The sequence below is a fragment of the Mus caroli genome, chromosome 3, assembly GCF_900094665.2.
Source record: "Mus caroli chromosome 3, CAROLI_EIJ_v1.1, whole genome shotgun sequence".
NCBI classification, from domain to species: Eukaryota; Metazoa; Chordata; class Mammalia; order Rodentia; family Muridae; genus Mus; species Mus caroli.
Genome location: NC_034572.1, coordinates 89,684,995 through 89,698,425, shown reverse-complemented (window position 1 = coordinate 89,698,425; position 13,431 = coordinate 89,684,995). Strand labels below are relative to the sequence as shown.

The following is a 13,431-nucleotide window of genomic DNA, read 5'->3' as shown; positions in this document are numbered from 1 at the left end:
GAGGCAGGCGGATTTCTGAGTTTGAGGCCAGCCTGGTCTACAAAGTGAGTTCCAGGACAGCCAGGGCTACACAGAGAAACCCTGTCTCGGAAAAAACCAACCCCCCCCCCAAAAAAAGAGGTTAACAAGCAATTTGAGTTAGCCAAAGAATCAGCAGTCTTTGAGATTAATAAAGGTTATACAATTTGAGCTGGGCACTGTGATGAATGCCTACAATTCCAGCTAATGGCAGGAGAATCAAGGGTTTATCTCCTGTTACCAAGTGAATCTGAGGCCATCCAAGGCTACCTGAAGCCCTGTTTTACCACACAAAATGAGATTATGTAGTCTATAGAGAGCCTCAGAGAAATGTGGGATGTCCTCAGGACTGACACATTTGTAAACATACAGAAAGTGAGAGAAGACAGGAAGAAAGGGAGAGAACATTAAAAAAAAAAATTAAAAAAAAAAGGGCAGGATTACAAAATCATTTGCCTACACATTTTGAGCTCAACAGAACCCACACAGGATACATATAGAGAGAATCATATGTAATGCCAGGGATACTAAGAGGCAGTCTTGGAAGGTGGCCTGAGAAAAATGATTTCTCATATCAGAGCTGCAGTAAGACCAACAGCTGACTTGGAGTCAGAAAAAACGGAGGCCAGAAAAGTTAAAAGTCAAAGCATTGACTGACACTGTCAGGTAAGAGCCCCTTTTCCTCTTTTCTTTTCTTTTCTTTTCTTTTCTTTTCTTTTCTTTTCTTTTCTTTTCTTTTCTTTTCTTTTTTCTATTCTCTTTTCTCATCCTCTCCTTTCCTTTCCTTTCCTTCTCCTTTTTTTCTCGTTTCCCCCCCTTTCCCTTCCTCTCTCCTCCACGCCTCTCTGTCTCCTCTTTCTCTTTAGAAGGGTCTCTCTATATAGACCTGGCTGTCCTAAAACTCCCAGAGATTCACCTGCCTCTGCTTCTTGAATGCTGGGATTAAAAGTGCACCAGCACAGCAGGCATCACTTAATTTTTTTTTATTTTGAGACAAAGTCTTACAAGGTTGTCCACAAATGGGGACAGTGAGATGGCTCAATAGGTAAAGGCACTTGCCAACCAAACCTGACTACTTTAGTTCAATTCCTGGACCCAGATTGTAAAAGAGGAGAACTGGGCTGGAGAGATGGCCCAGTGGTTAAGAGCACTGACTGTTCTTCTTAAGGTTCTGAGTTCAAATCCCACTACATGGTAGCTCACAACCATCCATAATGAGATCTGATGCCCTCTTCTGGGGTGCATGTCTTTAATCCCAGCACTCGGGAACTCAGGAGGCAGAGACAGGCGGATTTCTGAGTTCGAGGCCAGCCTGGTCTACAAAGTGAGTTCGAGGACAGCCAGGGCTTTACAAAAAAACCTTGTCTAAAAAAAAAAAAAAAAAAAAAAAAAAAAAGAGAGAGGAGAACCAATTCCTCAAAGTTGTCTTCCACATGTGCACTATGGTATCAGGGGTTGGGGGATGGGCACACACAAGCATAAACAACATAGTAAGACATTTTAAAAAGATGGTTCACCAATGCCTTGGTTCCAATAGCTAAAAGTAGAAAAATTCAAATAGCCATCAACACAAATGTATCCATCAACACAAATCCATCAAAACAAATGAAGTGTATAAATTCAACTATTTTAGCAGTCAGCTAAAAATGGGAGATGAAAGAAAAAGATGTTGTACCTATGTCAATATCCTAGTTGTTACCTCAATAAATACTAGTATTATTATTTGAGATAGGGTTTTATTGAACCCCAGGCACACACACACACACACACACACACACACACACACTCCCAAATGGGCCAGAGAGGGCAGGCATCAGATTTTTTGGAGCTAGAGTTACAACATTTGCAAACTGCCAGACATGGGTTCAGGAATTGTACCTGCATCCTTTACTAGAACAATGTTTTTCTTTTTTTTTTTTTTAAAGATTTATTTATTTATGCTGGGCGTGGTGGCGCACGCCTTTACTCCCAGCACTTGGAAGGCAGAGGCAGGTGAATCTTTGAGTTTGAGGCCAGCTGCTTGTGGACGTTGTACATCGTGGTGCGGAGCCTAGTGCGCACCACGATGTACAACGTCCACAAGCAGTAACCATGGAACCATCTCTCCAGCCCCCCATTTTTTTTTTTTTTTTTTTTTTTTTTTTTTTGTGTTTTCGAGACAGTGTATCCAAATGCAGCCCAGATTGGCCTTGAACTATTAGTAACTCGGCTTCAGCCTCACAAGTGGTAGGATTACTCCTGGATAATAAAGGTTTAAAAAAAAGTTTAATAAGAATTAATAAAAGATTATTTTAAAAAAGGAAGGGCTAGTGAAATAGTCTGGTAGATAAAAACCTTACCACGGAGTCTAATGATTCAATACTGGGAGACCACATAGGTAGAAGGAGAGAACCAACTCTACAAAGTTGTCCTCTGATCCTGCACGTGCACTCCCACGTCAGTACACACATGTACAATGCAAAATACAGAAACAAAGTGTCTTGGGAAGGTCTGGGGATGAAATGCAGATGGTTAAGTGCTTTGCTAGCATGAAGCCCAGGGTGAAATCCTTAGCACCACACCAGCTAGAGTGATGATGGCTCATGCCTATAACCCCTGCACTTGGGAGGTGAAAGCAAAAGGATTAAAAACCTCAAGATCGTCCTTGGCTATACACCAAGTCTGATGCCAATCTGGGACGCAGGAGATGCTGCTTCAAAAACAAAACAAAACAAAACAAAACAAAATGAGTAAGTAAGTAAATAAGTAAATAAATAGTCCCTTGACTGGATATGGTGGTACACACCTTTAATCCCAGTACTTGGGAGACAGAAACAGGCAGATCTTTGAGTTTGGGGCCCACAAGTTCCTAGCTAGCCACTGCTACATGGTGAGATCTGTCTCAAACAAACAAACAACAAAATGAAGTCCCAGTAAAGAACACTCTTAATCTGGATACGGTGTTGTCTACCTGCAATTTCAGTACTAGGGAGACAGAGGCAGAAGGACTGGGAATTCTAGGTCACCTCAGTTTACACAGTGAAATGTCTCAAAAAGCCCAACAAAATAAAACTGCTCTCATGGGCTGAATGGGGTGGCACATTCTTGTCCCAGTACTTGAGGTATGGAGAGATGAGGGTCGGGATTTCTGGGTCACCCTCGGATGCACAGCAAGTCCAGGGCTAGCCTGGGCTACGAGATCCTGTCAGAAAACAAAACAACCTTGCAGAGTAGGATTGTGGAGATAAGTGGAAGTGTTTGGGATCCTTAGGTGCTGGCTAATCACACCACCTTCCCTAGCATGCAGTGCTTCTATACTCTTCCCTCTAACCTTACGAGCAGGCCAAAGATAACCAAATATGCAGCTTGTGAGCTATTTTCAGTCATCTCACCAGTGAGTAGCTCGATCCACGTCTGCACAGTTTCGGTTGGCTCAGTTGCTTTAATGTGTTTGAGCGTTTCATCCAGCAAAACATCACCTGTTGGGCTGTCTGACTTCAGCAGGACCTTAAAGAAAGAAACAGAGTGCACTGCTTCAGTCAGCTGAAGGCCCTTCCATGCACAATACCCACAATCACGATGCTGGTTAGGAGGTGTGAGGAAGCAGAATATACTGCCTATGACATGCAAGACCTTAGTGCAGTATGCCTTTGTAGTAGGAAGACAAAATTATATTTGAAGTGGGACCTAGTTACAAATGCTACAAATAAAGTGGACAAAAGATTCCATAGTGTCTTTCAGAGTTTGGAAACTACTAACAAACTTCCTGACGGCAGGAAGGTCAGAAAAGAAAGTTAATTTAGGGGAACACTGTCAAGCCTGGCTTTTGAATGCTGCAAGATAGCTGAGTTGAAATGTGTAGCCAATAGTTGATACGGTCCTGGAAGCTAAAGGTAAAAAAAAATGTTTGCACACTTGGAAATGAATTTCCTGGAAGTAATGTAAAGCTGAAAAGCTGAATGGCATTTCCAAAAGGCTAGAAAAATCACCAAACAGGATAAAAACTGATAAGATATTAGGGAATGGAGAAGTAGGAAAGTAGGATACAGTCACAGAAAAAACATAATCTGAAAAAGGCCACAAATGTCAAGTAGGGAAGTGGTAAGAAGATGCCAAATGCACTGGGCAGTGATGCACAACTTTAATTTTAGACTTGGGAGGCAGAGGCAAGTAGATCTCTGAGGGTTGGGACTAGCTTGGTCTGCATAGTGAATTCCAGGACAGTTACATACTGAGAGCCTTCCAGGAGTGCCAAACCAGGCCATGGTGGTGAACACCTTTAATCCCAGTACTCAGGAGGCAGAGGCAGGTGGATCTCTAAGCTTGAGGCCAGCCTGGTCTACAGAGCAAGTTCCAGGACAGCCAGGGCTTCATAGAGAAAGCCTGTTCCAACAACAACAACAAAAAAAAACCAAAGGGGGAAAAAGTGCCAAATATATGTACTTTAAGACCAAAAAAAAAAAAAAAAAATCCAAAGACAGTTCTATCTAACAATGTGTTTCAGCAGAATTCTTGGAATGACAGGCATTGTAAATGTAAAAAAAAATGACTAAGCCAATGTGTATCTAAGAGACAGTTCCTCCATTGCAGGGATTTTCAGTAAATGTAACACTGAATGATTCTCAGAGAATACCTTGGGATGACTAAGATAGGCCTGGCTCATGATTTCCTCTATCTACACAATATTTTATTTCATACATCTAGAGGGAAAGATAATCAACAGCATTTCAAAGGTGATAGACTTTTTTTGTGTTAAAACAAAACAAAACAAAACCAAGCTTCTATGAGTCCCCCTCTACTCCCCCAAGACAGGGTCTCACTGTGTAGCCCTGGCTGTCCTGGAACTTGCGCTGTAGACCAGGCTGACCTTAAACTTCTATGACTCTATATAAGATAATTAAACCAAGTAGAGGATGGGACAGCTGAACCAGTGTTACCTTGTCTAGCACTCTAATTTTCTTTTATGTATGTGAGTGTTTTGCTTGTATGTATGTACTCTGTGCATCACATGTGTGCAATGCCTGAGGAAGCCAGAACAGAGTCAGAACCCTGGGACTGGAGTTATAGACAGCTGTTAACCACCATGTGGGCACTGGGAACCAAATCTGGATCCTCTGCAAGAACAACTAGTGGTTTTAACTGCTGAACCATCTCTTCAGCCCTCAAATGCTCTTATTTTCTCAAAATGTACTGTTGGTATCTGACTTTCTAAAATTCAGAGGATACTGTACCTTTCTGTCTAGGAGTCGCTTCTTACGCATGGTGGGAGGTTCCAGATAGATTCGACCCCGCATGGCCAGCTCTATCAGAATGCCTCCTCGCAGTCCAGATGATATACAGTCATTCCAGAAAGATGTGTAGCCCTAGGAGAGGGGGGAAGAAAACAAAGAACATTCTGAAAGGAGTACTGAATTCCAGCCAGAGCCTGAAAAATAAGCTGTGATATTTTTGTGATTATTTTATATCACACTACATGAACTCAAAACAAGGGACAGAGTGAGATGGGGGTGTGTTGTGTTGTTGTTCAAGCAGTGCTTGGGGCTAAATATCGGGCCTTGAACATACTAGGAAGTGCTGCTCTACTACTGAGCCCCATCCCTCACCCAATAGAGTATTTCATTAGTTACTGCAATTTAATTTTTATTTATTTTTTTGTTGTTGTTTATTCTATATTAGTGCCACTGCATGCCTAGGGAGGTCATAGGACAATTTGGGAGTTAGTTTTTGCCTTCCACCTGTGGGCTTTGTGGACTGAACTCAGGTCATTAGGCTTGGCAGCCAGTACCTTTCCCTGCTGAACCATTTCATTTGCTCTAATTGCCTTAATCTAAACACCAAAATACTAGTTTCTATCTGATTTTTGAGTTATCTAGTGAATTTCTATGAATTTTCACTGATTGTTTAGTTGACAACTCGCATGTCAGATCCTTGATTCCAAGTGAGAAGAGTTGTGGTTTGAGACAATTTTTTTTTTTTTTTTTTTTGCATTTATCTATTTGTGTGTTGAGGTAGGGACACGAAAAGGTCAAAGGACAACAAACAGGAGTCGGTTCTTTCCTTCCACTATGTGAGTCTTGGGGAATCAATGGCTTGGCACTAAGTGCCTTCACACAGAGCCTTGGTTTGATAAGAATTGCAAGATGCTCTAAATCACAGAGCAGTGCACTGGTAACTAGGTTTATCATTTGTTGTGAGGGCTTAATAAAATGAACTACATGAGGAAGGGTTGGGGACAGGGCATGGACTACAGAAAGTACTTACATGTTAGTTCATCTTCTCTAGGAGACTCAGGGGATACACAAAGATGTAAGACAGCCACTATTTAAAGGAGCCAAGAATCTAGCTGGAAACTGAAATAAAAGCTGAACTGAAAGAGTAGAAAAGATAGGCTTACACAGCTGATAAAAGTTAAGTCTGGATGACAGTTCTTCAAATTATAAGTCACATAGGTGTTAGATCATGGAGAGACCTCCAAGGCCGAGGTTGAGGGGTTGGAAAGATGAGCCAAATTTGTACAGAGGGTTCTCAAGAAGAAAACAATCCAACTTCTAGTGATTCTTCAAGATGCCGCTATTATCTATAAATACCACACATCTCATATATGCTCATGGAGACCACGTTCAGCACTTTGTTTCTGTTGTTGCTGCTCTATACTGAGATGAGCTTTATGTAAACAGAGGCTAGCTTTGAACTCAATCTTATTTCCATCTCCTGGTGTTGGACTTATTTAACTCAAAAGTTTTTTTTTTAAAGATTTATTTATTATATGTAAGTACACTGTAGCTATCTTTAGACACCCCAGAAGAAGGCATCAGATCTCATTACAGATGGTAGTGAGCTACTATGTGGTTGCTGGGATTTGAACTCAGGACCTTCGGAAGGGCAGTCAGTGCTCTTAACCGCTGAGCCATCTCTCCAGCCCTTAACTCAAAGTTTTAAAGAAAAATCCCGAGATCCAAACTGGGTAGGATCAGGCTCTGAATTTCCAAATGAAAGGCTTGCATGAAGGCTTTACGTGAGGAGTTATGGTTAACACAGGAGCAGCTCAACGGGCTGGCAAGGGGCCAGATGACTTGAATTCCAGCCCCATGACCCATGTGGTGGAAGGAAACTCAACTCCCAAAGTTGTCCTCGACTATTGTACCTCCTACCCCAAAGTAAATGTAAAATAAAAGTAACTCTGGGTTTGTGTCTGTGTGTACATATGCAATAATGCCTGTGACGAGGACAACTCTCAGAATAACCTCTCTCCTCCATGTGGGAATCTAGAGAGATGGAAGGAGTCAAATTCAGGCCTTTACCTGTTATCTGCTGATCTTCATTTTAAAACTTTTAAAGCTGCTCAGGATGGCTCATAACTATGACCCCAGCACTTGGAAAGTGAAAGCATGAAGATCAGCATTCAATGTCATTTCAGGTATATGCAAGTTTGAGGCTTGCATGGGTTCCTGAAACACTGCCCCCATGAAGTAGCTTTCAATGCTCCACTCAGCTTTCAGGATTGGGTCTAAACGGCTTACCACAGCATTCATGACAAGAAGCTGCTTGCTAGTCTCTTCTTTAGACTCCATTTAAATGCCTTTTAAAAAAAGACTTATTTTATTTACAGCTAAGGACACCGTAGCTGTCTTCAGACACACCAGAAGAGGGCATCAGATCCCATTACAGATGGTTGTGAGCCATCATGTGGTTGCTGGGAATTGAACTCAGGACCTCTGGAAGAGCAGTCAATGCTCTTAACCACTGAACCATCTCTCCAGATCCTACCTTTTTTTTTTTTTAAAGGCTTTTTACTTTTTTATGTAAAAAGTTGTGGCGGATTCCTTTAATCCCAGCTTTCAGGAGGCAGAGGCAGGTGATCTCTGAGTCTACAGCTTGGTCCACAGAGCGAGTTGCAGGACACCAAGGGAAACCCTGTCTTGTGAAAATGAAAACCATCAAAAAAAGGTTTACTCATGTATATTACTGTTTTGCTTGTTTGTATGTGTGTGTACTATGGGGGTGCCTAGAGAGGTCAGAAGAAGGTGTCAGACTTCCTAAAACTAGAGTTATGATGACTGTGAGCTACCATGGGGGTACTGAGAACCAAACCTGAGTCCTCTGTAAGAACAAGTAAGCCATCTCTCTAGCACCTATTTTAGTTATTCTTGAGATACAGTCTAATGTAGTCTAGGCTAACCTCAAACTGTTTAGCTTAAAAGTTTCTTCCTATACTGGGCATGATGAAGAAACTCTGTAGCTTTATGCAGTTTATATAGTCCTGAGGATCCAGTCGGAGCTTCACTCTTACCAACTGAACTATACAGAAAGGGACCAGCTGCTCTCAGCTCTCTCTCTTCTGGATCATTATTTTAGCTATCACCAACTACATTAAGTGCTCTTTGATTATATTTATTTATGTGTGTGAGTGTTTTGCCTGCATGTATGTATGTCTAGGGATCATGTGCATGCCTCCTCCAGAGGCCAGGAGAGGGTATTGGAACCCTGGAATTGAACAGCTGTGAATTACCACGTGGATGTTACAAACTGAACTGATCCTCCAGAAGAGCAGCCAGTGCTCGTAACTGGTGAGCTATCTCTCTAACCCTAACAACTTTATTTATATTGATTAACTGACTTTTTTTTTTTCTCTGAAAGGGTAGTGCTATGCAGACAAGGCTAGCCTTGAACTCACTTTGTAGCTCAGGTTAGCCTTGTCTCCTGCTGTCACCTCACAAGTGCCAGGACTGCATGCATTCAGAATGCAATATACCATACCTGGTATGCTGGTCTCAACTCACAGAGATCCACCTGCCTCTGCCTCCTGAGTGCTGGGATTAATGGAGTGGGGCACCAACACCTGGCTCCCACCCCACTTTTTATTAAGTACTCTAATAGGCTATGTTGTGCTGGAATTCAGTATTTAAGTGAGGATAACCTTGAATTTCCAGTCTCTGCCCAAGAGTGCTGGGATTACAAGCATGTCACCATGCTTGGTGTCCATGTGGCTGGGGACTGAATCCAAGAGGCTCACGCATGATCCGTAAGCACTCTAGAAACTAGGCTATATCCTTACCCTCTACCCCTTTTTGTTAAGTGCTCTAAATGCCTTTGTATACACAGAACCAATACCTGTTCCTCTTCCAACTTCTCTTTGTACTTAGGGACTGAGTGTAGGGATCACATTTTCTGGGTAACATTTTATAACATTGTTTCCCTTTCTACTCCACTCTCTGGGCTATGATCCTTACCTGAATGTGCTGATAAATACATACTCCTTTCCTATCCTCTGTTATAACATATCACAACTAACTTATTTGTTTTCACTATACCTTAACAATAGACTATTTTTCCCAGGCATGGTGATGTCTGCCTTTAATCCTAGCACCTAAGTGGATCTCTATGAGTACAAAGCCAATCCTGACTCAAAAAAGAAAGGAGGCTGATATTCTTTATAATACACATATATTATCTGCTCAATTATTGTTTCTTTCTGTAGTAGTAAGGATGAAATATAAAGCACAAACTTTCAATCATAAATTTATGCATTCAAGAAATGTTTGTTAGGGCTGGGCACATGCACTTTAAGAAGTAGGAAGATCAGGAATTGAAGGCCAGACTGGGTTACATGAGATGTCTTAAAAATCTAAAAGTAGGAAAAAGCAAATGTTAGCTTGGCAAACCTCAGCTTGAGTCATACACATTCATGACACATCTCTGTATTTTTTTTTTTTTTTTGCTTTTCCACCTCAATTTATTTTTTTTATTTTAATTTTTTTTGTTTTTGTTTTTTTTTAATTTTTAATATTTTTATTACATATTTTCCTCAATTACATTTCCAATGCTATCCCAAAAGTCCCCCATAGCGCCCCCCCCTCCCCTACCCCCCATTCCCATTCTTTTGGCCCTGGCATTCCCCTATATTGGGGCATATAAAGTTTGCAAGTCCAATGGGCCTCTCTTTCCATTGATGGTCGACTAGGCCATCTTTCGATACATATGCAGCTAGAGACAAGAGCTCCGGGGTTCTGGTTAGTACATCATGTTGTTCCAACAATAGGGTTGCAGATCCCTTTAGCTCCTTGGGTACTTTCTCTAGCTTCTCCATTGGGAGCCCTGTGATACATCCAATGTGAACATCCACTCCTGTGTTTGCTAGGCACATCTCTGTATTTCATGAGGGCCGGATCTTTGACCCAAGGCAGGGGTTACTTTTCTCTCCCAACCAAGCCACTCCAGGGACACACACTTTATTCTTCTTTAAGGAAGGAAAACAGTATTTTTTCACTTTAATATTTGATTTTTATACAATTTAGCTACTCAATTAGATTGTTAAACCATAACTTCAAAACAGAGAGTTTATTCAGGCACAGCATATGTATTCTCAACAGGTGTGCAAACATTATGGCTGGATATAACTTCTTCATTTCTTCCTTGCCACTTGTAACTTCTGTTTCAAGGACAATTCAGATTGCCATCAGAATTATAGAAGAGTAGCACTGTAAATAAGGACAAAGTGGCAACCAGAATGTAGACAGGGTCTCTTATAGTTGTGCAGGTCAGCCTTGAACTCATTATATGTTGAGGGTGACTCTGAATGGACCCTACTACTACTTCTACCTCTGGAATGTTGGGTTATAGGTCTACACCACTATATCCTGGTAATGAACACTAAGCAAGGGTTCTACCAACTAAGTTATACTCCAGGCTCCTAGGAACTCTTTAAATATTACTCTTTCCCATCAGAGCATCTCAAAACATGTAAATTCTCCAAATGATTCATTAAACCTTTTATTAACATGCAGTAGAAAAACGTATAAAAACATACTTAGCTTAAAAATTAAAAGCACCTGTGGAACTATAACATCAATTTAGAAAAGATGAAGAGAGAAGGGGTAGGCATATGACCCATCTATGAAGACCACAGATGACAATACAGAATGCATTTTCAAGGAAAAATCTTAGAAGACAGCACATTGTATCATAATCAGATGTAAAGTAGCCTAGGGGAAAGGAAAATACTGTTCCTTACATTTCCAAGGTTCTTTTCTCTTCATATATATAGAGAGAGCTTGGTGAAATCTCAAACTACTCATACTTAGAGACTCTAAAAGGTCAATGCTTTGGTATGTCTGAGCAGGAAAAACTACCTACTACAAACAAAGTTCACTATTGAATCACTAAACTACATTACCAGAAGCTGCATATATGAAAAAGAGAAAAAGAAAAATTTTGGGGCTTGCGAAAAAGAGAGAACTGCACACCACCTCAGTGCAAGGGACAGCTATCCCACTACCGCTGCCTCCTGAGTGTTGACATTACAGTCATGTGACAAACTACCTGGTCAGGTTGAGATCTTTGGATAATAATTTTATTTTGTACAGATTATAAAAATTTCTACACTCTAAAATAAGTAATCTTTTAAAAAGAAAAAACCCACATGAAAACATGTAATTTAAAAAGTAAAAGCCTTGCCCGGTGTGCTGAGCACTCAGAAGGTAGAGGCAGGTAGATTTCTGAGTTCGAGACCAGCCTGGTCTACAAAGTGAGTTCTAGAACAGCCAGAGCTATAAAGAGAAACCCTGTCTCAAAAAACCAAAAAAAAAAAAAAAGAAGTAAAAGCCTAAAACAAGCATGGTCCACAACACTCAGAAGGCAGAGGCAGACAGATCTCTAAGTTTGAAGCCAGCCTGGTCTACTTGTGAGTTCCAAGTTAATCAGATAAGCCTGGTTATATAGAGAATCCCTGTCCTGGGTTATATAGAGAATCCCTGTCTTGAACCTCGAGCCCCCCCCCCCCCCCCCCCCCCCCCCCCAGTAATTGCCTTCAGGTGACTATTATAAACAGTTTAATGGGTAATTTTCTAATTTAACATATATTTATTTATATACCAAAAAAGAAAAAAAGGAGGGCTAGACAGGTAGCCTAGTTGGTAGGGTACTTATAAAATGTGCAAGAAACCTGGATCCTAGCACTGTATAAAACAAAACAAAAACAAAAACAAACACAATTGGGTTAGTGGTTCTCGGCTGTAATTCTATTCTAGCACTGGGGAAGTAGAGGCAGAATGGAAAGTCAAAGTCCTCGACATTATGACATTGAGACCAGCCTGGTATAAATGAAAACCTGTCTGAAAAAAAAATGAAAAGAAAGGTAATATTCTTTGTCAGTGTATTTCTAAATAAACTCCTACGAGAAACATTTTTGTTAAAGATTACACATATTTATGATAATCTTGCTCCGATAAAAAGCCTGGGCAATAGGAGTTCATTACAAAGTCAACACTGAATTTCCAATTAGTCAAGTACTCAAAGTGCCCTTCCTTAGTCAAACATCCTGGAAGACACGCCATAAAACAATCATGAATGTTAAGTATTTTAGAGTTGGCAGCTGAGGGTGGCAAATGGAAACAAGGAAGGAAACAAAACAAACAACAAAAAAATTAAAGCATCTTTAAAAACCAGGTGTTCAGCTGGGAATGGTGATGTTGTTAATTTGTAACCCCAGCACAGGAGAAGGGGAGGCAGGAGGATTAGGAGTTCAAAGTCATCCATAGCTACAGAGATCAAGACCAGCCTAAGCTACAAGAGACCCTATCTTAAAAACAACTACCTCAAAACACAGGAGGCTACCCTGAGCTACGTGGCGATTTCAGATAGTGAAATCATTTGAAAGACCCCAAACCAACCAGGCCTGGAGAAATGGCTTAGCAGTTAAGAGTACAGTCTGTAACTCCAGTCCCTAGGGATCCAATACCCTTCTCTGGTCTCCACAGGCACTGCATACACTTGGTACACAGATGTAGTATGCATGCAAAACACCCATATACATAAACTAAAAATAAAGTATTTTTAACTCCCACCCCAAATCTTAGAAATGCTTATGATAAAGCAGAATTTAAAAATCAAAGAAAGCCGGCCTGCACTTAGGAGGCAGAGGCAGGTGGATCTCTGAGTTCGAGGCCAGCCTGGTTTACAAAATGAGTTCCAGGACAGCCAGGGCTATATAGAGAAACCCTGTCTCGAAAAACCAAAAAAGAAAAGAGGCTGGAGAGATGGCTCAGAGGTTAAAAGCACTGACTGCTCTTCCAGAGGTCCTGAGTTCAATTCCCAGCAACCACATGGTGGCTCACAAGCTTATGTAATGGGACCCGATGCCCTCTTCTGGTGTGCTGAAGTCAGCAACAGTGTGCTCGCATGCACAATATAAATAAATTTTAAAAAAAGAAAAAAAAATAAAGAAATGCTGAGAACGTAATTAAGTATTCAATACTAATACCCTCAACATTAAACTAGGATTTTTAAAAAAATACCTTTTTAGAGGGTTCTGCTATGTAACTCCTGGTTGGCCTGGACTCAACTATGTAGCCAGAAGCTGGAAAGAACCCAGATGCCCCTCAACAGAGGAATGGATACAGAAATTATGGTACATTTACACAATGGAGTACTACTCAG

General features: G+C 41.0%; 1 protein-coding gene across 1 annotated transcript in view; it reads right to left on the bottom strand.

Annotated features, from left to right (window-relative positions):
• The window catches only part of Golph3l (golgi phosphoprotein 3 like), a 29,589-nt gene that overhangs the window by 4,424 nt on the left and 11,734 nt on the right, over nucleotides 1-13,431 (bottom strand). The window contains exons 3-4 of the mRNA XM_021158133.2: nucleotides 5,229-5,360; nucleotides 3,390-3,504 (exon numbers count right to left, since the gene is read on the bottom strand). Of these exons, the coding sequence (XP_021013792.1) occupies nucleotides 3,390-3,504; nucleotides 5,229-5,360 (247 nt within the window). The remainder of the gene's footprint in view (nucleotides 1-3,389; nucleotides 3,505-5,228; nucleotides 5,361-13,431) is intronic.